Below are 27,673 nucleotides of genomic sequence, written 5' to 3'. Positions count from 1 at the left end.
GTAGTCTCTTCACAGAAATCTACCTGTACTGTTCCCTTTCTGCATTTTCTGCGCTGACTTTGGCTTTTCAAAATTAACTTAGTTAAACATCACTGTGTTCCTCTTTTTCTTAGTGTGAAACTCATGCGATTTTGAGTCTGAATTCCCATTTCAAGTCTAATCAGACATTTCATTTGGTGCTAAAGTAACTTAGCATTCAGGATCTTGCTCGAAGTTAAGATAGTTAAGTTATCTATATACAGCTAATAAAACCAACAGGTAAATCCTTTGCATGAAAACGTGAAACAAGGCCACACAAATTCTGAACAATTTTATTTGAAGTTTGCGCAACCTATTTTTTGCACTAGGAAAGATGGACAGAATTTGTCACAACAATTAATTTCCTTTACTGTTGACTGAAAATGTGCAATGTATTAAAATCTTAGTGAGTCATTAGGATCACCAGGTCAACTACACAATATTTCATGAGAATAAAGTTGCTACTCAGAAAATGAGTGCTCTTTTTCTTGCCACTCTCAGCAGCCTTGCTTATTTTGCATATGGTTGCATGTTTAATTAGCAATCCTTCTGTAAGTGTCTGCAATTAGCACAATGATGATTAATAAAATAACTCCTTTAAAGCTCCATTTAAGCAGCAGAACTGCACAATCAGGTATAATTAATTCATCATTAATAAATCATGGCTGATTAACTAATCTGTTGATTACAAACACATTACTGCATAGTCTCCCATCTGAGCTCTGGTGATTTTTCTATCCTGAACAGAAATGGAGACAAAGTAGTAGTAAATTATAAAAAAATGCATTAAGCAGCAAAGATATTGGTTTGGTCAGGAAATTTAGATAGCAAGTATATTTAAAATTTACTGGGCTTTGCTCATTATTAGTCCCCTTGAGTAAAAAAAAAATAATTGTACTGTCTGTTTGTTAAATGTGGACAGGTGAACAATAATTGCTTCTTTGGTTCATTTATATTCTTAAGGAGGGCTGTTTTTTTCCAAAGCATCTCAGCTTAGGGGCCAGATTCACTTTTTGCATGAGCCAGTAGGAAGTAGCAAATGCAGCAAAACAAGTTTGCAGTATTGCTCCTCAAGAAGATCCAGGTCACTAGCTGGAAAGTGATCAATTTGCTTTGTGAGAAGGCAAGGTCAAGGTGGCTGCTAAATATGCCATCGCAACGTTGCTGTTAAGCTGCCTCCATAGCTGTGTCTTGCATCAGATGATGAGTCCGTGCTTATAAACCACATTTCAGGTCCATGAACTTCAGCAAGATTGAATACGGAAGAAGAACATGCATTTCCATTTGGCAGTTCCTTTTGCTTGCCACCTAGCTCTTGAGCTTTGTAGTGCATTTAAATCATATTTTCAGTATGTTCTGTGTAGCAGCAGGAGCTAGAAACTTTTATTTCAAATGAATCCTAGGGTTCTCACACTGTTACTTGCCTCCAGCTACTTGGGCTTAAGTAACACGTAAGTTATGAGTTACGATAAAATTCAAAATAAGTGGAAATAGGGGAACATGGCACAACTAAGTTCCTCATCATTTATAAAGGGCTGACATCCAGCTGTTCCCACTGTATGAAAACACCTTGGAGTTCAAAATACTTCATCCTGAAATATTGCAAAGAAAAGAACTAAAGGAAAGCTTAGGACAAAAGTGATTTGAAAGGGAAAATAGAGTTTTAGCTACAGTAACTGAAACAGTTCAATATTCCTAATAAATCCAGAGAAAGACGAGAACGCTAAAGGAAAAAGTGACAAAATCTGAAGCAGTACATCTCATGAAGAAAATTACAGAAGAAACTTTTAATTTGGGAGCAGATCTTCAGTCTTTGAAAAGTAAATGATACTGTTGTAAGCAATAAAGTTTTCTTTCAGATTTTAACCAGTTTTATGTGCATCACTATGTCAATCGCTTAAATCTTTCTGCTAAAACTTTAATTAAAAATATTGACTAAGCAGCAGTACTACGAGCCACTGCAATACCATTCATCTTTGAAAAATACTGTTTGGAAAAGGGAACCATAAAGCACATTTCTAAACCTTTTTTTTTTTCATATTTTAATTCAAGTAAATTAATGAACATAGCATCATTTCAATATATGGCAGAGAAAAGATTGGGTTTTTTTAAAAGGACTGCAGTCCGATTTCATGGACAATGACTGAATATGGAAAAAGTTTGATTATTTTATCAATCAGAAAAGTGTACAATTCAATCGAGGAAGCAGGAATGGCTTTTAACATGGAATCTGGAAATAAAGGAAAGAATCATTTAAAAGCAGAAAATCAAGATAGCTGTCCTTGGACATTTTCTGAAGTCAGTGTACATATGAAACAGCAAGATAAAAGTGAAGAAAACAATACCAAGGATCTTGAAGATTAGAAGTGAGCATTTTCAAGCACTTTTTAAAAATGGACAATATGTGACCAAAGACTTTTGAGGACAGTGGTGATTCACTGCCTAGAGCTAAGATATAATCAGCATAATATGAATAGTTTGAAGGTGTGGGAGATGAAATTGTTAAGTGTCGATTTCTTCAGAAAGTCAGTTTTCCTTTTAATACAATAGCTATTTGCCCCGCAATGTCAACTCTTCCATCGTTACGCAGTGAAATCTTCAACTCTCCTCCACGGCGGGAACATTGAAAAGCTAAATGGAAACAAGAATCCACAGTTAAAAAACTAGCATCTATCACAAATTATTTAAAAATCCATGAAAATTCAGGGAAATGAGGCCTCTGTCTCCAGAAAGCAAGCAGCACCAGGGCAAGCACTGTACCAGGAACACTCTAGATGAATTGTCTTTACGGATGAAGATTAGCTGAGGGCGTATCTCAGCCTAGAACTTGTCTATTGAGTCTGACAAAGATGTGAGTTAATATGAGTAGCGAAGGATAGTTTGCTGTGATGTAGCCAACCAAGTTTCCTTTGCTGTATCTAAAGAAGTCTTGAATTCTCCCATTCATGGGACAGACAGTTTCTGTAGGTAAGAAGGAAGAACACCGAGTATTATCTGCATAAGAATGAAGAACCACTTTACCGGTATTGAACACCTGAAGCAGATACTAGGTTCAAAGAATGTGTGTAGCTAAGGGGTAAATAAAACTCAAGCAGCCAGTGGAAAAAGTCTACAAAGAAACACAGATGCTGCTTCAGCTGTCACAAACTGAGACCAAATTTTTACACAGACGAGAACAGATATTCATTTATATAATCCTGAATACATCATTTAATACAGCTGGATAAAGTTTAAATAGAAATAGCTTTCCACTTGTAAATAATTACAAAACTAAACTTCTGCCTAAACTGTTTAGTCATATACAGGTGGGATGATAATGCTCATTTAGCATGTTGAGTCTGTAGACTTGTTCAGTAATCCAATTTTAGCTGTACAACTACTTGACCAGAAAATGGTCTGGTTCAGATGGCATTTAGCAAAGGTTTGAGTTTCATATAGTGTTGTTTTTGTAAAAGGCTGTAAATGGATGACAAGGAATTCATGTTCACAGTCTCCTTACTCAGTGAATTTCCAACTACTAAAAAAGTTGTTCAAAGCCAAAGAGCATGTTTTTCCTCACAAACCCACAATTTGTAAATTGGGTAAAGATTATATTCAGATCCCGACAGAGCATAGGATCTCTAACAGATGGCATATATACAGTACACTTTAAAACAATTTCTCAGCCACAGCTAACAAGAAACCTCTTCCTTATAACAAGATATTAGATTCTCAGAAAAAGCAAACACTCCAAAACGGTGGAAACAGCAGGTATAGAAAGATTGATATTGATACTTCGGGTTCTTTTCCATTTATAGAACTACCAGTTATTGTTTTTAACTTGTCAGAATGACATCTATGTACAGAGTAATGCCTTCAGTTGGAGTATTTTGGACACTTAAAGATCCAGACCATGCTAAATTTGATCAATTATTATTGCCAAGTGGGGATACACAGCTAAACTCTCCTACGCCCTCCTGATAGTAGACTTAAATAAAAGAGATTAATTATTTCAAATCTTCAAAGGTTGGTTGGGGGTTTTTTCTTTCTTTAAATGTGGAACCAGTGCTGTCTGTTTCATGGCAGGATTACTGAGACTGTTTTGATACTGGCTCATTTTATTTTAAAGAAACCTTCAAAGTAGAGGAAAAGAAGGAAAATAAAAAAAAGAAAAAAAATTTTACCCAAGCTTATATGAAAATAATATTTGATCTTTTCCTTCTCTCATGCAGACACATTGATATTTCACACAGACCTGCATGGAACATTTCAATAACTAGAGGATTTCATTTAATAGCAACGTCTCCAGAGACATTCAAGCATCTCTGATGTGCACTCGTGTTTTGGATCACAAAGTTGCCGCACATCCATTCCACGTCTGTATTTACTAGGAGTATCTGGTACTATGTATACATTGGTAAAAAAACAAATAGGTACATTCTGATCTGTACAAATAATACATAACAGCTGAATTCACAGTGCCCTGAATTCCTCTGTGATTAACTTGAGACAGAGGCAAGTTTAAGAGTAGGTACAAGGACTGTGAGATTGAGCATGCTGATATTACAGAATCATAGAATCATGTACCACTGCATTCACAAGATGGCCACTGGCCTTGTATGAACATTATCCTGTTGTTTTGAGGAGCTGCTTCTCAGCCTAGATGTATCTAAACGACCATTGCTTACAGAATTTGAGGAGTAATGGATTTTCTTCATGATGTCATCATAATGACATCAACTCAGGAACAAGTGCCACTCTTGTGAAAATAACTATTTTTAGAAATCACCATTATCTTGGTTAAATTTCTAAATCCTATATAAAAGGACTGATGAAAGGAACACTTGTTCCTTAAGTGAAGTTACGATCGCCAAGACTTTTTTTTTATTCTAGGAAAGAAGGTGGATAAATCTGGTGATCGATGGAAGGAAACAGCTCTCCTTTGGCAGAAGTGTTACACTTGTGTATAAATCTGATGTGGCCAATCTATATGTTGAGATTACCTGGGAAAAATGAAAGCTGCAATTACAACTCTGCAAAACTCTTCGCTTCATGAGAATTCAAATTAGCAAAAACTTAAATACAGGCAGATTTAGTCTACCTGAATAAAGCAGCTTCTTTACCAAAAAAAAAAAAAAAAAAAGTGAGGAGACTAAAAAGTTAGAAGATGGGACAGACTTTGTGTTGAAAGAACACAAAAAAAAAATTTGTAAAATTTGTGAAAGTATGATCTTAGAGTTATCAAAGTAAGGTTTGTTTTTTGTATGGGTTTTGTGCCCCCCCCAAATGCTATAAACCTGTTCTCTACTGGGAAGGAATCAGAGAAGTTAAAGGCAGTAACAAGAACCTAAATTTCCCCTCGAATTATTAAGTAAACAGGTACAGAAAGATTCCTCTAGCTTCACCTGAGACTAAAAATTGTCCTGAATAAAGCCTCTTCACAATAATTTGGAAAGTCCTCTATAATCCCTTTCATTATATTGAATTCCTTATGCATGTTTATAAATGTTATCTTAGAAATGAGAAAACTATGTGAAGGGCTGGACACAGAGACAGATGCTAAATATTGCATTCATTAGCAATTATGAAAGTCTATACATCTGAGAGATTATAATTTTTTAAATATTGCAGAGACTCTTCAAATGAAAAAAGGGCAAGGACTGATACTGAACTCTGACCTAACACACAGCTTAAATTTAAGGAGATGTACACAGTTTCAAGAAAGATCATAAAGTATTTCACCTTGTAAAAAGACTGGAAAATTCTCTTTGTAGTTGATGGGGTTGGTTGGTTGACAATTTGGTCTAAAAAAAGTAGGAAGAGAACCCAAACACAGGAAATTATGTCTGATACTTCAGCAGAGATGCAGCTGACCTCCTCCAACACCTAGAGAGATCTGCCAATAGATTTAACATTCCTCATTTTTATATTATTTCATATCTGATCTATTTTGGAACTAACAGATCTTTCATTTTACAGAATAAAATCTTCCTTTATTCTTGCAATAAAAGGTATCGGATATTACAGAAGCTACCTGTGCTGGTTCTGGCTGGGGTAGAGTGAATTTTCTTCATAGTAGCTAGCATGGGGCTATGTTTTGGATTTGTGCTGGAAACAGTGTTGATAACACAGGGGTGTTTCAGTTCTTGCTGAGCAGTGCTTACACAGAGCCAAGGCCTTTTCTGCTTCTCACCCCACCCCACCAGCGAGGAGGCTGGGGGGGCACAAGAAGTTGGGAGGGGACACAGCTGGGACAGCTGAGCGCAACTGGCCAAAGGGCTATTCCATACCATATGACGTCATGCTCGGCATATAAAGCTAGGGGAAGAAGGAGGAAAGGGAGGACATTCTGAGTGATGGCGTTTGTCTTCCTGAGTAACCATTACACCTGGGGATGGCTGAACACCTGCCTGCCGATGGGAAGTAGTGAATGAATTCTTGTTTTGCTTTGTTCGTGTTCACGGCTTTTGCTTTACCTATTAAACTGTCTTTATCTCAACCCACCAGTTTTCTCACTTTTACTCTTCCGATTCTCTCCCCTGTTTCACCAGTGGGGAGTGAGCAAGTGGCTGTGTGGTGCTTAGTTGCCAGCTGGGATTAAACCACAACACTACCACAAATGTTTCTAAAAAGTCAAAAGATGCTCCTATTTATTAATCTTTGGTGATATGGAATCTTTTTGATTGCCAGCCATCTTTTCCAAATACTCTCATTAGTAATAGAATTCACCCCAGTACTACCTGATACCCCTCATTCACGTGCATGTAAGGAAAAGTTATTTCTCATAAACCCACGCAGAGACCACATGTTGATCAGATGGCAAATGAACCTGTTCTCTTTAAATCTGTTTTGTATGATTTCTACCACAAAAGAAGTTTGAGGACATGTATGCATGAAATATGGGGGGCGGGGGGGGAGGGAATCTATCTTGTGGGAAGATAGGACTTTTTTGTGCTAAACATATTAGACAAACTGATTACAGTATCAATTGCCTTTGCTGCTTGAGACAGTTTCTCTAGAAGAGGAAATGGCACAGTACATACAAAATATATGAAAATGCAAAACAGGTAGAAAGTATCATCTAAAAATACAGACAGAATTCCTGCCTGTTTCATTACTTAAAGAAGCAGTGTCTATAGACGGCATGGAAGAGTTTTAAATTCCACATTAACATCCGAAAATGTCAAAATCTTCTGAGAAACAGCCAGTCCATAAGGACGCATTACCAAAGACAGTTTCTCCTCTTCAGAAAATATGTTGGGATTTTTCCCCCCAACATTATGGAAACTATCACTGATTTCGATGATGTAAATGCAAATATGAGACCTTTGGAACAGAATGTTAAACCTTTCCTTCAATTCACAGTGGAGGTGGTTTCAGTCATTGTGGATTACCATACCGAGCTATGGAGCGCAAACAGATCCTTCAAAGAGTTTATCATTCTCAAGAAAATCCATTTTGAGATTCATTTGACCAAATATAGGAAGGCTTATTCAAGGTAGCTGTTTGTTTGGAAAAGTGTTTATTTTTATGGACAAGGAACCCTATTAGATGAGGGATGTAATCTCTGTTCTAAACTAAATGTTACCAAAGACTTAATTGTTGTCAGGTGCATGAAAGAATTGTAATGCCCTGCCCCCTCTCAGGGAACCAGATAGGTACTAGGGTATTTTGTATTGCTTCTGTTGTTCCTCCATTCTCTGGCAAAGCACTAGAAACACAGGAAGCAAAAAGACGCCCCATGTCTCTTTATCTAGTGTTGTCACGTATTAACAGTTTCTCTCCTTTTTTCCCCCACCAACTTCTTCAGTTTCTTGCTTAACAACAAATATGTGATCTAATGAGCACATCTCATTGATTATAATACCACCAATAAATCTCTTCTTTGACTTCAGAGGTCCAGTCATCTCAGATTCCTTTAAGGCTTAATCACTTAAAAGTAAGACTGCAAGTAAAATCACAAACAAATAAAATTTACCAATGCCCATGTATCTTTTCCCCATTCTCAAATATTTAAGGTCAGTCACGTTCTTTCTGTTCTTGTAATGTGACTATTCTTTCTTATATCCTTCCTTGCTACCATGTAAGAGATCATCATCCTGAGGAAAACTGATTTTCACACCTAAATAAACAGATGTATCACAAACCAGAAAAAAAAAAATTGTACCATAAAGCACATTCTGTAAATAGAATATGAATGTTAAAAATTCATCATCTCTTCTTATCTAGCAATAGTTACACTAGCTATTCTAAACCCTAAGTTTCCTGAAGAAGTCACTGAAGGGATTAATCTGGAGTAATTCTCAAGAAAATTCTAAAATCAGGCAGAAACCATATGACTTTTTTCAATCTCATCTCAATACACGAGGAGAAAGGAAAACACTGTCCAAATTCTACTGAAAAGTACACACTGTGAATGAAAATACCGATACCTGTTCCAAATACGCGAAGTGCAAGCCATAAAAGACCAAGAAGTAAAGTAAAATTCAATCACAACATAAAAACAACATCATCTGAAGTTCACCAAGCTTCAGTTATGATGAAAGGCTATGAGAACTAAAATACAAAACCTGAGATCAAAAACTAACTGCAGAGTTACAATTCAGAAACCCAGACTTTTAACTCCCTGCAGCCATGATGTGTCATGTTGGAGGGTAGGGAAGAAAGCAATTTCTTAAAGATTACCGCACACACAAAATGCCATGTAATATTCTATTCCTATTGAGAAAATGGATTGGGAGTTATTGCTACAGTTTGGATTGTAGTAATAATATAACTTTTTTAGTGAGTAGCTTTTACATAAGCAGGCAGCTTTGCAGGAACACAGTTTCTCTTACCAAGCATTTCCTTCTTCCCCAGCTGCTCTGACCAGTAGCTGCTTAAAACAGCATGGGCAGATCCTTAAAAGAAATTGGAAAACAAAGTACAGAATTAAATTAGAATCACTACTTTATAGAGCAAGCACATTCAAAATCTAAGTGCCATAAACAAATCAAGTGCCACATGTGTGTCTAGGGCAAAACCACCTAAGCGTTTGCACAGCAGACAGAACTTAAAGCTTTAACATTTCATTTATTTACAATAAAGCAGTATTACTGCCTCATCCTTTGGCTTCAATTTCGCCGAGGTGAGGGCTTCATGATTAGCCACAATTGGTAGGAATAACAAATAGGACCGATTAAAATACTTGAGCCAAAGTATTCATTTGTTCACCAAAAGTGAAGTTTCCTAAGAACAGAATCTCAAAATATTCTTCATCTAAACATGATGTTATTCAGTGAAACATGAACAGCTACCCATCAAAAATCTGAACAGGCTTTTGGATATTTTTTGAGAATAGGAACAGGTGGATAGGAGTCACTGTGTAAAACAAAAGCATTTTCTCTCCTAACAGTTTTCACAACAAAACCTCAGGGGTTTTTTTCAGTGTTGAATGCTGGTAAGCATCAGGATGTAACTCAAGGAGATCTTTAAGGTCTCGACCACAGCTTCGGAAAACTAAAAGACCAATTTCTTGTTTCCTGACCAACAGATGGCTTAAAAACTTAGGATAACTTCTCAGATTCATAGCTAGAAATGCTGCTTCAGCCTACATTAGCAGCTAGGGGCAAAGACACTCCGCTGGAAACCCTACTGTGAAGTAATGATAATTATCAGGGCTCAAGGAAACCAGGATGTGTAGCATTATTAAGAAATCATTACAAAGAAATATGATACAAAGCCATAAGACTGTTAAAATTGTACTTCAGCAATACAATACAAAGATTTATTTCTATAAAAGAAAGGACACAAAGATGGAAGACAAGCAACAGTGAGCTATAACAAGCCTAGAAAAATCTCAGAGATTCAAGAAACTTCTAGCTATTCCTACATATCAATACTAGTCTTCCCAGAAATCCTAAGGAATGAGCTCTGGGATTAGATATGTCTACCAGACTCTGTCCCCGGCTTTATCAGGAAAGCAGGACTGAAAGCTTAAAAAAAAAAAACAAAACCTGAAATACATGGATTATATTTCTTTGTAAACCTTTCTTTCTGCTAGGAGTGCTAAATAGCTAGCATTATTCCAACAAAGAGTTTTCTCTTTATTCAGCAAAACATTTAATGAGCGTTTTTGATCAAGTTCTCAGCTGACTAATAATTAACCTGTGATTAACTGGTACCTAAGCAAATAACAGCATTCTGCAGCAACCATCATCACACCTACTGAGTGGAACATCAAAGGAACAGGCAGAGAACTAGCCTTCCTGCCCCTAAATATGCAACTAGCTGGGTTCATATTATTCATAGGCCTGAGAATACCCACAAATAAGTGTCATGGAACCAGAGGAGATCTCAGCTGAAGCGCAAAAAAAAAAAAACAACCCAGAACACCAACAGAAGCGGATATGAACTTCTACTGCAATACTCATTCAGTATCAAACCAGTCCTTTGCTTTTCTCCAATTGGAATACTTCAGGGAAACGATCTGAAAAAGACACAGGAATATCTGGCCTGATGACAGCAAGAAGCTGATTTTTTCTGAATGAGCTGGCATCAGTCATGAAAGCTTTCAGTTTAATGAGCACACTCCTGCTGTCCATATAAAACAGTAATTTAGGAGAGAGAATCCAAAGTACAAAACCAGACTCAAAGTTTAATAAGAACCTTTTAATGGAATTGAAACAAGAGTAAGAGTCACTTATCACATAAACACATACCTGTAACAGGGTCTTCCAGAAGTCCATACCAAGGTGCAAAATATCTGGAGTAAAAATCATGGCCTTTATGTTTTCCACTGGGATTTCCCTTAAGAGTGAGTATGAGTCCTTTCACCTTTCCCGTCTTTTCAGCTGACAAAAAGTGTTGTGCGCTCACTTGCAGTTCTTCCAACACAGACCTTGAATATAATTATAGAATTTTAGTGGCCCATATTCTTCATTTTACATTAATTTAAGTATTGAAAAGAAACAGAAAACTACAAAATCATCTTCTCTACAATCCCAAAACAGCCATAGTAAAATGTTAGAGGAGACAAGATTCCTAGCATTGTCCTCCCAATGTCATTTGACAGAAGACTACCCTGAATATAATACACTCCGAGTGAGCAGAGAAAAAAGTTCAAGCCATGCATTTCCTATTTATTTCTGAAAACAAAGCATGCTGGAATATTAGCTAAAAAAATGCACACTTTTGTTTCAACATTTCAATCATTGAAAGAAATACTTCATCACTACAGAATGCAAAGAGTAGGCACTCCACCTCCTTTCAGAGCAAGCAAACAACTAACACCATTCAGATCTTCACGGGATTCTAAAGCACCCTACAACAGCTTCAAGTCTGTGAAGTTGCAGATACCTCCCTACAAAGTAAAGTCTGAAAGAATAAAAATAATAAAGTACTCAGCTGAGAATACTTTTATCTCCCCACTAGTCCAATCTTTAAACATTAGTTAGGCCAAACTTCAAGTGAAAATAATAGTGATTTGGCCTGATTAAAGCATTTGTGTTTCGGCAATATATATCCAAATCATACTCGACTTAACAATGAAATTCAGCTCTCTGAGATTAACAAATGCTTTGAAATCATTTGAATTGGAATTTCCTCTATAAAGCTACTTATGATGCTGTTAAGTATGTGTAAGCCGATTACAGTCAAACGGGAATAAGAATCCATGGCATTCTGTCAGTATGCCCTGTCTCACTAAGCGGATCTCTACAGCTATGTAACTATTACTCCTTCATTTGAGAAGCAAGACTCCTAATTTCCTGCTGGGTTACTGGATCATTTTTTTACTCAGAGGGATGGGGAAAATACGGCATCCTTAAAACTGTTTCCTACAGCTCCTTTTCTTGGAGATAGATTTCAGATTGATCTTATTCAGTTTTCCGGGTTCAATAAACTCACATGAGAAGATAAAACAACTACTTAACACCAGTTTAAATTAGAGTTTTTAATATCCATCTGTTTTAAAACTAGATAAGAGAGCCTAGTTTGTAAGTAACAGAGGTTAAACAAGCAGACTCAATTTCTGCACACTGGATTATTTAAAAAAAAAGTATAAGACACCTTTCATAAGCATCACTGAGGCGGACTAGGAGTTTCTTTGTGTCAGGAGAATAACGGAGATCTTGAACAATCATGTCACCAACGGCTGCCTGGTGAAAAAGTTAAAGGAGACAAAGAAAAGCATCACCATTGGAATACGAAATATTATTTCCTTAACATTTTCGTCGAACAAATTCCCTGCTAGAACAGGGCTTATGCAAGGTCTTTCACGCAGCCCTCAAGCACATGCAAGCAAGAAAAGTAAATGCACCAAGTGCATGAATGGATATGGGTAGGTGCTAAGGGCTCTGTATACGTCAACTTGGAAAGAAATTCAGGGACCTAGAAGAGCGCAAGGACACTAGATTGCTCTCACATGCATACAGTAGGCTGAAAATGCCACTAAAATAAATATTGACACTCGAGCCAATGGTAGTGGAAGACAAAAGTTCAACTGCAGCATTTTGGAGAATTCCATTTCCTGAGCTGCATGACTCAGACCTTTAAAGTTTAGTGTTTCAAGTTCAGGAGTACGTCAAGCAATGCCTTGTTGCCACTTTTCAGCCATTTTAATATATAAAAACAGGTATAGTTATTATAAATGTGCTTCTAAGACCACATATAGATTCTTTTTTTACCTTTATTAACTCTTCTACTTCCTGAAGTACCTGAAGCAAAAAAAAAAAAGCCACACTGTAAAAAACAGAGCATATATGTATATGTATCTATCCAACTACAGAGAGACAGATATACTTACATACACATAGAAATGTAAACACATACTTTCCTTGAAAGCCTGTAATGAATAAAATTTTGACTGACCTGTGGGTAGGTTAAGTAAAGTGGTAAGTCCAGGACAATATGATCTTCCGCTTGTCTGGCTTTTAATTCCCCACTCAGCGTCACAAACGTGAGAACTGAATTTGTGTTTTCTAGAGAGAGAACATTGCAACATTATCAAACATAAGAATTTGAATCTAAGTTATTATAGCTCTTAGAGTAGCTCAGTATATTCAGAAAAAGTTACACAGCTAAAATATAATAACTACAGTAAACCTGTATTCTGAGACAAAATTCCCATCTAACTCAATAAATAATCTGCTGAGACTAATAAACACAGCAATTGCCAGTGAATCTTTCCTGCACGTTCCTAGAATGAATGGGAATTTCCTTTTAACAGAAAGAGCAATATTCCCTATTCATCAAATTCTACTGTACCTCTCCCAGATGCCATTTGCATATTTAGGACTTCTCTTAAACAAGAGTAATAGTAGGGCATCGGAATCCAAGTGTAGGCATCAGACTACAACCTTATAATGACAGAGCGGTTGGGAAAGACAATACCTAAGGTATCCCCATATGTGTTCTCTTAATTGTTCTGAATGTTTAATTGCCTTTGTTGTAGAAAACAGAGACTTTCTTAATTAGAAGTAAATTTTCTAAAAAGTTATAGTAATAAAGAGCTTGTAAACATACTTTGTATGTGAAACAACACAGCAGCTGCTGCAAGTGTAGCATGACCACAGAGAGGAACTTCACTGGCTGGGGTGAACCATCTGAGTCCAAAGCAGGAACCTTGAAAATAAAGTTTATTTAGCGGTATTAAGTGGAAGAAGTCTATTTCTTCACTTTATCTCAAAGCTTTACAAAGTGATGACATTTCAGCTAATCAAAATGCATGTTATAATCAGTCTTGGTCTTAAACACACTTTTAGGAACCTATTTTGTACTGATTTTTGGACTATTGCTTTTGAGTCACGTCAACAACAGGAGTCTACTGCTAACAGAGGAAAGCTGCTTTGTTACAAGAGCAAAGGGGCTGCAGAGTAGAAACGCCTGCTGGCCTGGGAACTAGGCCTGAGAACCAGAAGCATCCCTGAGAAGCGCAGCTGGCACCTTTGAAGTGCTGCTGGGTAGCTAGAAACTGGAGACATGCAGAGATATCATTGGTAAGCACAAAACCAACAAACTGTAACAGCAACTTAGCACCTGAAAAGGTGAAAAATAGTCTGGGAACAGGGGAAATCATCCTGAGAAAGTAAGAACTGGTTACTGCCGCTGGCTGTTCTAACTCAAAGAACAGGAAAACAGTCTGGAAAAATAAAAACTGGTCTGAGAGAACAGAAAACACCATCATCTACTGACTGTTCCAGGTGAAAAATAGAAATTAACAGGATCTACTGGCTTCTTGAACTGGTGGTGTCCTATGTTCTTTTATGTCTCTATTGTATAAAAATTACTTAATTTTTACTGAAAATGGAGCTACTCTCTCCAAGAACTTTCTGTGCTGCATATATTTTTCCCTTTCCTAAACAGGTCTGCACAAACTCTCTGTGAGGTTATGGACCCTTGCCAGGGACACATGGCTGACTCCAAACTCCGTGACACAGATCAGCTTTGAAGTGAGACTCTTGTTTTACTGGTCCCCCTCTGGGCCCACTTCTGGGCTCGGTTTGGTTTGTCCTGCCACTTCTGAGATGGCTTCATCCCCTTCTGGGATCTGTTTGTCCTCCCCTCTGGAATCTATTTAATGTGCCTGGTACCATATATATAGATACACACGTAAGTAATCTATCATAAGTACATCTACTGTTATATTATTAATAAGTTTGATTACTGACTAGTGATGTTTGTGGTAACCTGTAATATTATATATATACACTTCTCACTGCTATTATTGATTCTTGCTATACTATTGATCACTGATAATAATTTGTAATAGGTTGAGATATATATATTCACTTTATTAATTATAGGTACACTTGCTAGTGGTGATTTTTGTGGTATTTGTGGTAATCTGTAATAAAGTAGAGAATTTAGAAGATAAAGCCTCCATGTCCTTGTGTATTATGGAATCCTACAAAGTCACGGTCGCGATCTCTATACACCTGCAGGCTGGGTTACCCTTTAAGGGTTAACAATAGTTTTGTTGGTATAATGGAACCTGTATCGGAGCTAGGTCAGTTATGAATTATTCTGCTTAAATCACCAGTCAAGTCTGGTAAAAGCCTCTAATGTATACTAACCCTTCATTTCACTAGAAAGCATATTTCTATTTCTTGTTTAAAAAAATTGGAACCCAAGTTCACTATACTTGGTTTCCTGTAGCTTTTGCAGAGATCTTGCACCATGGCATTTAAGATAATGCTTACGAAAATATATTTCAAGTGAATAATTACCATACAAACACAACTAAAAGGTGCAAAAGAAACAAATGATATTTAACAAAAAAACCAAACCTGTGAAAAATTAGTGCATTGAAGTCAGTCCCCTATCTAAAGAAAACAAATAGAATTCCAACAAAACCTAGTGGATTAAACTAATGGGCATGGCAGAGAAGTGCTCTGAGACAGGCCAGACACAGAACCCAGCTGTGAGCCTTCCCTGTGGTGTTAACGCGCTCCCCCAAGTGGAAATCGTGGCTGAAAGCAGGACGAAATGGAGTCAGCCATGACTGACCAGAGACAGACAAGCTCTGTGACTCAGAACACCTGCCTGGATGCTTGAGACCTACAGCTGTACCCAGACTGAGAAGACATTTTGTACTCTCATAAATTAATGTATCCCTAAAATAATGCAGTTTTTTTTTAAATCACAATTAAATGAAACACACTGATCACAAACTCATATTTCTGCAAAAACATACTCTTTGCCCAGGAGCCCTTACTATACCAATTAATGTTCCAAAAGCAGATGATAGTCTTATAAATGACATTCTGATATTCCTGGTCTCCTCTTGCTCCTACTACCCCTCAATACACACATTCTCAGGTGTAGCTCCGTGACTAAATTCCTTTGAAAACATTGTGTCCCTCTTCAGCAGCTGTGTGGGTCTGATGTCACAAACTCTATTTCCATTAATATCAAAAGCACCTTAATGAGAAAGCAGCTGGCATTTGATATGCTGTTGGATATGGATGACTTGAAAATAAATAAATGTATTAAACATACTGGCAAGCTGTTAACATGAAAAATGTCAACATGAAAAATGAAAAGTATTATCACTTCTTGATTCAAGCAATTAATCTAACCCTAAAACAAATTCCAGTTTATTAACAATAGGAGTAAGTGATGATAGTTACTACTTTAAGAAAATTCTCTTTAATTACAGAGACAGTACAAAATCCCACTTCCTGAACAAACAATCAAACGATCAAGAACAGTTTCTTTGCATACTGTTCTAGGGCCTCTTTCAGACAGCCGATAACCCCAAAGCTGTTTATCTCTCTCTGCCACTATGTCACATCAAAGCGAGGGCATGTCAACATAATACCTTAACCTGGAATCTAACTCCAGGCTAGTGGTGTTTCAGCCCCTTGGCTCACGCCACCACACAACTGCAAAGTGAGCAGATTCAGCAAACTGATTCAGCTGAAAACTAATCCACAAAACTATTTTGACTAGGCTCTGTATTTGTCTGATATTTTCTAGCTTGTCTAGCATCTCTCCATTTCCTCTCCCATCATATATACGTGCCCTACCGAAGAACACCAGTGAAGTCCTTCCACTCAAACCAATCAAATGAGCAGCCTAATGTGTTTGATTTGGGCAACTTCAGACTTCCCAGTTTTGTTGGAAACCTGTATTTTCCAGTACTGGCTCCACAGACAGCTTATGAGATTTTGTGACAAACTCAAATAATAGCTTACAGTTACCCCAGCGATGATTTCCTGAACAGCCAAGCCAGATTCTACTCACTTTGTATGGAATAAGCACGTTACGTCTCTATTCTTCTGCTGGTATAAGACGACATTTTCTCAGGAGATTATTAGTTGTAATGGAAGTATTAATTGAAGGATCTTTGCATAGCATTTTTAGGAGAATTTCTATATACAACTTGCTTACTTAGTAAAAGGCACTAAAACAAGTGGCCCAATTTATGAATAATAAATGTTTGTATATGGCAAAATGAATTTGATATGCAGCACAAATACTTTAAAGAATCCATGTGCAAAAGGCTGATTATTATCTTATGTACAACACATCACAACTCCAAGATTTTGCTTTGGCTGTCTTACAAATTAGCACCATTCCTTATAAATGCACCCACAGTGTCTTCCTATTCCCTTGTGAGAGATTTTGGTAGGTAAACAGAACCACTCACTTTTGGTAAAGTCATCTCCAGGGTGCAGTTTTCTGATGAAAGCTGTTTCTGAAAGGTTCATTTCTGTTGCGATTTTTTGGTGCAAATCTTCATCCAAGTCCTAATGATGAAACAACAAATCCAATTAAAAGCAGACCAAAAAATGCAGAATCAAACTTTCTGTCAAATAAACACAGTAATTTCCTTTTCTATCATAAGAAAACATAGATTCATTTTTAGTTCAAAATACTTTCTGAGAGTAAAAAAAAACAACTTGAAGCATAAAATGGGATACCTAGCTCAATCATTGTGATACATGGGCATTTCTAATATCTGTCCTATTAGTTTACAAATTCTTGGAATACATGGAAAATAAAATCACCAAAAAACCTAAACTCAGTCTTTCCATGAACAGAAATATTTTTTAAAGTCATGATTAAACTCACACTCAGAAGTCGTTATTAACATAATCTAAAAATAATGACAACTCTCTTTTTATAACTCTGAAAAATCCATGCCAGCAAGAGGTATGCAGTACTGTCTAGGGCAATGGCCAAGATGGCTGATCAGCGCTTACGGCTGTACCCTCGACACTACTCTTTGAACAACAGGAACGATACGCTAAGTCAGTAGAAGCTGAAAAGAGATAAACCGAAAAACAAAAATGCTGGAGCTCACTGCGTTCTGCTCTAACTGCCTGCAGATTTAAACCAGTGAACATTGATCCCAGGATACATGAGCTGTAGCAACTGTATAAAATTCTACTTCACCCTTGTTCCATTGCTCTTTCCCCATAATTATGCTGACTGGCCAGGTTTGAGAATCTGGTCTTTAAAACATTGAAACACAAATAAAACAAAGTACCAAGCGGACCTGGTCAGGTTCAACCTCTGAGAGAGAAAAACTTGTCCTGCCAACTTTACTTATTTCCCTTAACAACTTTAATCCTTTTCAGCCAATGATCCCATACTACAGATATGAAACAACTACTGGTGCATACCATAGACCTGCATTGGCAGAGTAAATTCTATACAATGACACAACATTCTGACTTTTCCAGTACCAAGCGTCTCTCCTCAGGAAAACAGTTCTGTCACTTAAGATACTAAAACGATACTAAACCAGAACAAAGACCAAACAAAACGTTATTAAAAATAATAGAACTTTATTGAAATACTGCCATCCTGTGGCACTTCTGAAACACAGAAAGGGCTTGTTTTGCCATTCTTGCATTGCTCCCAACGGTTGTCGTAAGGCATTTGCTGAGATTCTGAAGGGAACAGTGAACAGAAATATTGCTGCTAGCTGCGCAATAGTTTCTCGGAGCTTAGAATAAAATTATTCATTAGAATCTCAGCTTTAACTTTGACACTAAAGCTTCTAGCCCCAGGTACTGTAGAAAAAAAACTTTAAAATCTCAACACTCCAAAGGCAACATGCAAGTAAGTTGCCCTCACAACATATTAATGTAATAAAGTAAAATTAATATAAAAATACAATTAGAAGCTCATAGTTTTAAAGTAAGTTCATTCTGAGAGGGAGTAATTAGATTTTAGGGGGCCAAAAATACCTCTGAACTGAGATGTTCTCAGACATAACTTTAGCTGATCTGGTAAGTAGGCTATACTGTACGAGATCTAGATAGGCTTAGGAACATCTAGAAAGGATTCATATTGTCAGTACAAGCTACTGCCATTGACTGCTTTACATATATTTTCATACTTACAATTCTCATCAAGTGTTACTATACAAATAATATAAGGCCTATAAATTTCTAATCCAGTTTAATAATTAGTTTTTGGTAGAAATTGTCAACAGTGTTCCAATTAGTACCAACTGTTCAGAACACCTTGATAAGGAGGATGACTACTGTCAACTGCACTAAAACTACCATGCAACTTTGAAGCAATAAAAACTGGCTGTTTAAACTTGGCTAAAGCTGAACTTGACACATTAATAGTGAAAGACTCAGATCCAGGTCTCTACTCCCCCTCTTTCCTTCCATAGAAGGAGAAAAAAATTAAAGAGAAAAAAAAAAGGGGGGGGGGAAAAACCCCCACAAAAAAACCCACACCAAAACTAAAAACCACACTTTAATATTTCATTAAAAAAAAACCCTGAGTAATGATTGTATGGTATTGAATTTCCTTTCAGAGATTTCGTTCTGAATCCATTGGCTTAAGAAATGAAGCCATTTCTTTTTGACTTAACTCAGAATGAAACCAGTATATTCCTTTAAAAAAAAAATTTTAAAAACCCACAAAAAATATAAAGCATGTCTTGTATGAAATCGTTCGGATGGAAAAAGAGCACACCTGTGCTAATGACTGTATTCTGGAGCAACGGCAAACTACGCTTGCAAGCGGAGTTCCTAAGTAAAGGAAGCAAAGCCTAATGCAGTGCTGGGTGCTCAGGTCAAGTACGGAATGCTAAATGCCACTGCAGTCCCTCATAAAATAGTTATTTTTTAAACTTACATTTTCAAGCAGACAAACTGCCGCAGGATTTCCAGAAAATGGCCGGTTTGTGAATGCATCGACCGTAAAAACAGGAATTTGCATTGTCGTTTGCGTCTATTTAGTCTTAACCTGTTTTCTGCAAGGTACTTTCTAACCTGTTTTACCCCCAAATGACAGCAGAACTCGAAGTTAATGTTTCCCTGACGGCAGGAGGAGCCAGCGGCCCCCATCCCGTCACTTCCGAGCACGGACATGGACTCAAGCCTCCTTCCACACCCCCAGCGCTCAGCACCGATTGTTTTCAACTCTTTAAAACAGATTTTAACCTCCTTCTTGCACCGCTTGCTACCAGCTCCAGAACGCTCTAACGGGCCCTTCCACCACCGGCGCCCGGCCCAGCCTGTCCCGCGGGGAGGCATTTACGAAGGCAGGAGCCAGGCGAGGTTCCCCCCGGGTGCGGCCTGCCGCGGGTTTACCGCGGCTGCAAAGCCGAGGAGACGCGGGCAGCCATTGCGTGCACCCACGGGGGACAGCCTTCCCCATCGGGCCCCCGGAGCCGAGGGAGCCGGACACCCTGAGGGACGCAGACCCCCGGGCACGACCGGCCGCCGCCCGTGTGAGGAGCCGATCCCGGGGCGGCCCTCACGCGCACGCGCCACAGCCAGCACCCGCCGAGGCGCTCGCGCAACCCGCCCCCAGCGCGGAGCCCGCTTGGCGCCAAGCGAACACAAGGGCCCGCGTGACCGCCGCCCCAGCGCGCACGCGCCCCGCCGCCAGCGCTGTGAGAGGAATAGGCGGGAAGCCCCCACCCCGCCGCGCATGCGCCGCCACCGCCTCTCCCCGGAGGCGCGCATGTGCCGGTGCCGCCCAGGCGGGGCTGAGGAGCGCGGCGTGGCTATCGCGATACTTGCGCGGCCGGGACGCCATCCTGCCCATCTTCGTTGCGTAGGTTTCGAGCCCGCCGGCCGGTTGGAAGTGAGGAGGAGCTTCCTTCCCGGCAGAAGCTCCTGCCGGGGCACGTCGAGGGGTGTGCGAGGCTCTCCCGGTGAGTGGACGGGGGGAGCGGGCCGAGCGAGCCCCGGCCGGGCCCGCCCGGGGTGCCCGCAGGCGTAGTGGCGATAGCAGCGGGAGCTGGGGCCCTGAGGCGGGCGGGCCTTGCCGCTCCTCGGCGCGGGGCCGGGGCCGGCGCCCGCCTGCGGCAGCCGCGGGCAGCGGCGCTCCCGGAGGAGGGCGTGGGGGAGGGGGCGGCGCGGCGTCTCTCCGCGGAGCCTCGTTCCCGAGCGCGGCCGCCATTTTGAGTGGTGGAGCTGAGGGCGGCGACGGCCCCAGGAGAGCGGCGTGCGGCGGCGAGGGGCTCCCGGGGGACTGAGGTTGCGCGGGCGGAGGCCGGGCAGCTCCTCCGAGGCGGAGAGGTGGCAGCGGGGCGCGGGGGGGAGCTGGGTGGGAGTGGGGGAGGCGGGAGGGGGGGCGGCCCTGGGGAGGCGCGGTAAATGGCGCCGGGGAGCGGGCGGTGGGTCAGGGCCGCGATTTCGGCGGTAGTCGGCGCCGCGGGTCGGAAGGACGGCGGCGGGCGGGGCGGGGGGAGGGGAGGGGTGTCGCTCCGCGCCTGACGAGGGCGGCGATCGCGGTTCCCTCGCTGTTGGGGCTGGGCGGCTGCACGGCCCATTGTGGGGCGCTCACCGTGCCCCCCTCACACCACACACACACACACACACAGACGCCGGCTGAGGGCGGTGCGAGCCGCCCCCGCCGCGGCGGTCCGAGCTCCCCTTCCCCGTCGGGGTCTCGGTACGCGGCGCCCGCCTCGCTGCCCGGCCCGCACCGGCCCCGCCGCCGCTGCTGCCCCTCAAGGTGATCCTGCGGTTCCCTCTCTTGTCCCGGGCCCCTGTGACTGGAGGTAACGCGTCGCCGGTGAATCCGGAAGGGGGGGAATAAAAAAAAACAAACCCAAACAAAAAACAAGTGGGAGCGCGGCCCGTGGCGCTTTGTTTGCAGACAAAGGAAGGCCTTGTGCTTCCACGCAGGAACCGTTGCGTGGTTCCTACTCCTTATTCAACCGCCGTGCTTTAAAAAAAAAAAAAAACAACTAAGCAAAATAACAACGATAAAAAAACTCACAGAACCTTATAGGATGGATGTTCAATGTGCTCTGAGTAAATAATGAGCTTTATGTGCTGTGCCTACCCACGTGCTGCCCTCCCTGCGCGCTGCGTTCCCTATCAGAGTTTGGGGTGGTTTTAGATGCATGCGTGCCGTAGATGTGATAAAGTACGATTTTAAATACGTAACAGAAATAAAGCTCATTATCCGTAATAGTAGTTACCTGAAGAAAAACTGCCAAATTTCTTTGGAGGGGAGGGACTTCGGCATATATGGAATCTCAAAATTTTTCTTTGGTTTTTTTATTTTTGTAGGGTTTGATTTAAATAAAAGATGGACTGGAGTGGAAAACATAACGGGCCAAATGATACGACTAATGATGGAACAGTGGTACGACTTCGAGGCCTGCCATTTGGTTGCAGCAAAGAAGAGATTGTTCAGTTTTTCCAAGGTACCTCTAGTGTAGTCGAAGAATAGTGACTGAGTTTTCTTGTACCTTTTACGCGATGTCTTGCACATTTTAATTTGTAATAGCTGTTAATGGGGTGGATGGGAGGGATTGTGTTAAATTAGCTTATCATAAGTAAGAATTATGCCCTGTAAATGAAGTACAAATAACCATAGATGTAGTAAAACACAGTATGTGTCTAATTTTGTCGAGGTGGTAAACATATTATGCATATGGGGATAACCTGAATGTTAGCATTTGGATCAGTTAAATTGCTTGATTGGTAGCTATATTTTCTTCATGTAACTTAGGTGGTTGTATTTTTGCATAGTATAAACAGAAGTATGGCTAAATCCATAAATGTTTAATGAAAGATCATTGGCTTGTATTGTTGGGTGATGGGGGAAACAAGGTGGTTTTATTTTTCGTTGTTGTTGTTTAGATATGCTTTAAGTATTTGCTACAGATGGGAATGTTTCAGCCTTTAACACTGTTCCCCTTGATGGGGTTATTTGTCCTTGGGTTAAAGGGTTGGAAATCGTGCCAAATGGGATAACATTGACGCTGGACTACCAGGGGAGAAGCACAGGGGAGGCCTTCGTGCAGTTTGCTTCAAAGGAGATAGCAGAAAATGCTCTGGGGAAACACAAGGAAAGAATAGGGCACAGGTGGGGATGGAGAGTTTGGGATGGTGTTAAATCTTTATTTTTGGGGGTTGTGGGTCAGTAATGCTTTTGGGGGGGTTGGGGACCATTATATGGAACTGGCTGTTTTTAAGAATTTTTATAACTGATCCTAATTTAACTTGGGGAATACAGTAGATTTGGGGGGTGGGGGAGACAGTATTGCTCTGGGTAGTTTGCTAAACTCAGAAAATTGTTTCAATCGTTCTTGTGTAGGGTAATTTGTGCTAAATACTACTATAGCTAGACATTGTTTTTCAACAGTATGTTTCTCATACTCAAAAGACATGTTTTATGCTTAATTTGTACAGCTAGCATTTTCAGACAGTAATTTTTGCCACTGTAAAGTGTTTTGGGTTTTTTAATACACTTAAGATTCTTACGGTTTTGAGGAGAAACTTAAGTTGTATGGTATCTCTAGTCACTTCTATTGGATTGTACGTTTAGTTGTAGAAAACGTAGTATGGCCTTTTGTAATATTCAGACAGCTTATGCATGTATTCTTATTGGTGCCTTGAAAATCCTCTTTTATTAGATATATTGAAATCTTCAAAAGTAGTAAGAGCGAAATCAGAGGATTCTGTGACATGCCAAGAAGAATGATGGGACAACAACGACCTGGACCATATGATAGACCATTAGGAGGAAGAGGGGGTTATTATGGAGCTGGGCGTGGAAGTATGTATGACAGAATGCGTCGAGGAGGTGGTGGATATGACGGTGGTATGTTTATCTAATGAATGGAGGTTCTGTTGTCAGTTTCATGTTTCTGACATCTTTGTCAGGAAATAAAGAAATGGCAGTAGCTGCAGTGCCTGTTAGGTTTGACACGCCTCTCAAAAAATGTTTATTTGTAATGTATCAAAAAATGTGGCTTAGTATTTAAGATTAATGGAAGTCATAAGGAAACTGTATTTTCAGCAGAATTTGATCTCTCACTTGCATGTTTCAGTCTTCTTACTATATAAATGGAATTTTACATTCTCACTCTCTTCAGAAATCCAGGTTTAACAGTCTGTCGAGGTTTCTTCTGGGTGCCCAAAGATTGAAAAATTGACTCTTGTGCATCGCTTGGTGAATTTTCAGTAGTGATGTAATCATTCCTTTCTTTCTCTCCATTGTACAGGATATGGTGGCTTTGATGATTATGGTGGCTATAATAACTATGGCTATGGAAATGATGGCTATGATGACAGAATGAGAGATGGGAGAGGTAAAAAAAAAATTTCATGGCTTGTTTAGAAAGATTTTTGTATTATTTGAGTTGTAAGACGTAGTATTTCCAAGACACGCATAATCATTTTCTTCATTAGATTGTTTTGTAAAGAAAGAAGGTTGTTTGAAACGGGGAGAGGGGGGGATTGGGGAATCTCAGGACAATGTAAATATATTGCTTAGGGTATCTTCTGGTTAAGTATTTGGTTTGATAGACGGGAAGCGTAAACATCTTCTATTCAGTGGCATAAAGTGAGTGCTTTCAGAAGAACAGTAGTAATGACTTTTGTGGCTTTCCATGATGATCTTACAGGTGTGTGGTTTTGTCTGGTTTGGGTTTTGTAATAGGCATGGGAGGACATGGCTATGGTGGAGCTGGAGATGCAGGGTCGGGTTTCCATGGTGGCGGTCATTTTGTTCACATGAGAGGACTGCCTTTTCGAGCAACAGAAAATGATATTGCTAATGTAAGTACAATGGGGGGGAAAGGGCTTTCTGATGCCAGGAGTTTGCATGATCTTGTCTTTCCTATTCCAAACTCGGTTAAAGTTCTCAAACAAGTGATCGATAGCTCTAAGACATCTGCTAACTAAAGTCACGGCCCTTTATGGGAGTTTTACAAAACTTAGTAGTAAATGAGCTTTTATAAAGGTAATGTCTGAGGTGAGATTACTGAAGAAGTCAGCCAAACTATATTTAACATTAATCTCTGTACTCTGCTCCTTCATTTCCATAAAAGGTGTACTGGAGAGAGGACAGTTGTTGCAATCAGTATCTTCATTTTAAGGCTTTCAGAAGTTTGTTTAAGCTTAACTGAAGATTTATAATCTTGTAAAAGAGCGATAGAGGATGTGAAACTTTGACTGTGGCTTGTATATTTGTTTGTTGAGCTGAGACTTATTTTAGGAGGGACAGGGTGGGAAGACTGTAGGGAGCTGTGTTCGGCTGGAGGGGACGGTATCCCATTTCTCGTAAGAGATCAGGGTAGCAGATAAAAGCACATCTGCAAGATTTAGGGAACACGTTCTTGTGTCAGTATAGATGTGTTGTTTGGAGGAGGAAAAGTTTTCCTGGGGTATAAGGCCTGGTTTAAACATAGCCTCTCTACAGGGGGGCTCCATCGTTATTCGTTGCACCTATATATTATACATGCAGAACCCCGTTCTGAAGCTTGTGCTTGTTTTCTTTTTAGTTTTTGTTGTTGTTTTTTTCTTTTTAAGGGAGCTATATTTTCTTCTTTTGGTTTGATTGTTTTCTTTAGTCTAAAGACTCTTCGAGAACAAGGGCCAAACTTCAGGCTTTGATTCAGAGCATGTTATTGCAAGCTGATGAGTAGTACTTCAGTACTGTACCAAAGGTTCGTTTGCACATACTGTTCAGTAAAAGGCTGTTAGTCAGAAATACCACTGCAGCTCTTTGAGTTCTTTCTGATTGGCAGCGAGCTTTTTTTGTATTCCATAGATATGTCTTTGCTTTGAGAGATTTGTCTCTGCTTCTTCAAAAACAAAGTAATTATTTTCCTTTTCCAGGATAGTATCATATTAGAACTTGTTGCTTCAAGCAACGTGTGTGGGCAGGAATTTTTGTTTGTATCTGTGCTTTTAAAGAAAGCTCCTCAAGCTCTGTAGCTGGAGGCCTTCGTGTTGTGTAATAATAATAGATTGTAAGTGTAGATTGACCTCATGTTGAAGGTCCGCTGTCACTAAGTAAGACTTTGGAAATTAGTAATTACATTTATGTGGTAGGATGCGATGAAATCAATGCAGTGCTCCACTAACCACTGGGATGAAAAAAAAAGTACCTGGCTTGAATTCTGCATTAATGTGATTTTTTTTTTATTGTTTTTGTTCTTAGTTTTTCTCACCATTGAATCCTATAAGAGTTCACATTGATATTGGGGCAGATGGAAGAGCCACAGGAGAGGCAGATGTGGAATTCGTAACACACGAGGATGCAGTAGCTGCCATGTCTAAGGATAAAAATCACATGCGTGAGTGTTGTCTTCACCTGAAGCTTCCGTTGACCGGGCTTTAGCAGGGTATAGAAGGGTAAACGGAATATAAGGGTTTGAACTGCATTTCACTTAAGCTGCTGTGCAGTAAATACACAAATGATAAGACTTTTTGCCACTTACCACATTTCAGACTCGGTTTTTGTGGGCTTCTAACCGTTCCTTGTAAGGTGGGGTTTTTTTTGCTTTGTATCTGTGCTTCTGGTTTCTGAAACAAAATAGAAAGTAAGGCTTTTTTGTTTCCTACAGAGCATCGATATATTGAGCTATTCCTGAATTCAACTGCTGGAGGTGGCTCTGGAATGGGAGGCTATGGCAGAGATGGAATGGGTATGCATCGATTCCCGCTTTAGCTGACATTTTGCCGAGTCTAACGAGTCCCAGGCTTGTAACGGTGCGCTTCCTGCTTTTCAGATCAAGGTTACGGCTCTGTTGGTAGAATGGGAATGGGTAGCAATTACAGTGGCGGATATGGAACTCCCGATGGCTTGGGCGGATATAGTAAGTAAAAGTTCTGTTTTAAATGTATTATGTTGTGAAAACGTTGCTGCGTCCGTCTTCCGATGGACAATCAGTCGGGAAGGGTGGTGGGCTGTGGAGCATTTGTGCTGGGAGAAGGGGAAGGAGGGGGGTGGTTTAATTTAAACTGTAAATCGCTTGGGGGTTTATGCATTTTGCTACTGCAGCAAATGCTCGTTTAAAGAAACAGCGCTGAAGTATTGTTATTTTAGTATAAGTGAAGTCGTCTTCAACCAACTGTATTACCCATCACGTTTTTTCTTTTTTTAAGGTATGTATGCGTGACCTTGTGTCAATTGTTTGCAGGTCGTGGCAGTGGAAATAGTGGAGGATACTATGGGCAAGGCAGTATGGGTGGAGGAGGATGGCGTGGAATGTATTGAAGGATAGCCTTGCTCCTACAAAACATCCTGGAAGAAACAGTCTCTGGTCTACTAGACTTTCTTACAAAATTTAATTTCTTTTGTATTTTAAGAACTTTATAATGACTGAAGGAATGTGTTTTCACAATATTATTTGGTAAGCAACAGATTGTGATGGGAAAATCTGTTTTCTGTAGGTTTTATTTGTTGCATACTCTGACTTTAAATAAATTTTTATATTCAAACCACTGATGTTGATACTTTTTATACTAGTTACTCCTAAGGATGTATTACATATTCGAGACTACAGTCGGTTTAAGATGTTGTACTATGGTTCAATAAAGGTGGTTGTACTGTAACTCCTATGAACACTGATTCAGTTCTATGTAATCTTGGTGTAGTGAATGAGTTTGGAAAATTCACTTGTTTAAGGGGAAAAAGGTAGATGAATAGGTTAGTTTATTTGGTAACAATCTTTCCTAGACCCTTTTGATAAGTTGTATGTAATAATTTCGACACAGCGTAAAGCTGTGGAGGCTCAAAGTCATCGTTCTGGCTTTCTTGCTTGTACTGCCCAGTCTGCCATCCCCTTCCACCGCACAGCTGCCTAAACGAGTCGTGCCCCAGGTTTGCGCCTCCACAAAACCGAGCAACAGCGTTCCTTTCCACGCTTTGCCCTAGAGCCCTGGATACCGCGTTTCACGTGTGTAACTTGCAAACTCAAACACTAGCAGAGCTTTTAGCCAAGGTGAAGTAGGTCAAATACAAG

General features: G+C 39.9%; 2 protein-coding genes across 8 annotated transcripts; one reads left to right on the top strand and one right to left on the bottom strand.

Annotated features, from left to right (window-relative positions):
* Nucleotides 1-290: 290 nt before the first annotated feature.
* Nucleotides 291-20,278, bottom strand: PBLD (phenazine biosynthesis like protein domain containing). Of its 3 annotated transcripts, none has more exons than XM_009465987.2 (9): nt 19,585-20,278; nt 17,129-17,228; nt 13,501-13,599; nt 12,847-12,956; nt 12,663-12,692; nt 12,046-12,134; nt 10,698-10,876; nt 8,835-8,897; nt 291-2,649 (listed from the first exon to the last, which is right to left on the bottom strand). In XM_009465987.2, exons 1-9 carry the CDS (start codon nt 19,666-19,668, stop codon nt 2,537-2,539), a joined length of 867 nt encoding a protein of 288 aa, XP_009464262.1. In that variant the 5' UTR covers nt 19,669-20,278; the 3' UTR covers nt 291-2,536. The 3 variants fall into 3 exon arrangements, with proteins under 3 accessions (XP_009464262.1, XP_087624365.1, XP_087624366.1); XM_087768239.1 differs by lacking the exon at nt 19,585-20,278 and adding an exon at nt 17,554-17,809; XM_087768240.1 differs by lacking the exon at nt 19,585-20,278 and adding an exon at nt 17,403-17,421.
* Nucleotides 20,279-20,458: 180 nt separating this feature from the next.
* Nucleotides 20,459-27,149, top strand: HNRNPH3 (heterogeneous nuclear ribonucleoprotein H3). 5 transcript variants are annotated; one of them, XM_087768236.1, is made up of 10 exons: nt 20,459-20,611; nt 21,981-22,117; nt 22,644-22,782; nt 23,333-23,475; nt 23,924-24,010; nt 24,361-24,479; nt 25,867-26,002; nt 26,273-26,353; nt 26,438-26,524; nt 26,849-27,149. In XM_087768236.1, exons 2-10 carry the CDS (start codon nt 22,000-22,002, stop codon nt 26,923-26,925), a joined length of 987 nt encoding a protein of 328 aa, XP_087624362.1. In that variant the 5' UTR covers nt 20,459-20,611; nt 21,981-21,999; the 3' UTR covers nt 26,926-27,149. The 5 variants fall into 5 exon arrangements, with proteins under 5 accessions (XP_087624362.1, XP_087624360.1, XP_087624363.1 ...); XM_087768234.1 differs by having other exon boundaries at nt 23,333-23,520; XM_087768237.1 differs by having other exon boundaries at nt 23,333-23,520; nt 26,814-27,149.
* The last annotated feature ends 524 nt before the right edge of the window (nt 27,150-27,673 follow it).

This window comes from Nipponia nippon, unplaced genomic scaffold (genome assembly GCF_047370975.1).
Source record: "Nipponia nippon isolate SJK-2023a ecotype South Korea unplaced genomic scaffold, ASM4737097v1 scaffold_3, whole genome shotgun sequence".
Lineage (NCBI taxonomy): Eukaryota > Metazoa > Chordata > Aves > Pelecaniformes > Threskiornithidae > Nipponia > Nipponia nippon.
The sequence above is the reverse complement of the archived record's forward strand: the minus strand, read 5'-3'. Positions and strand labels throughout refer to the sequence as shown.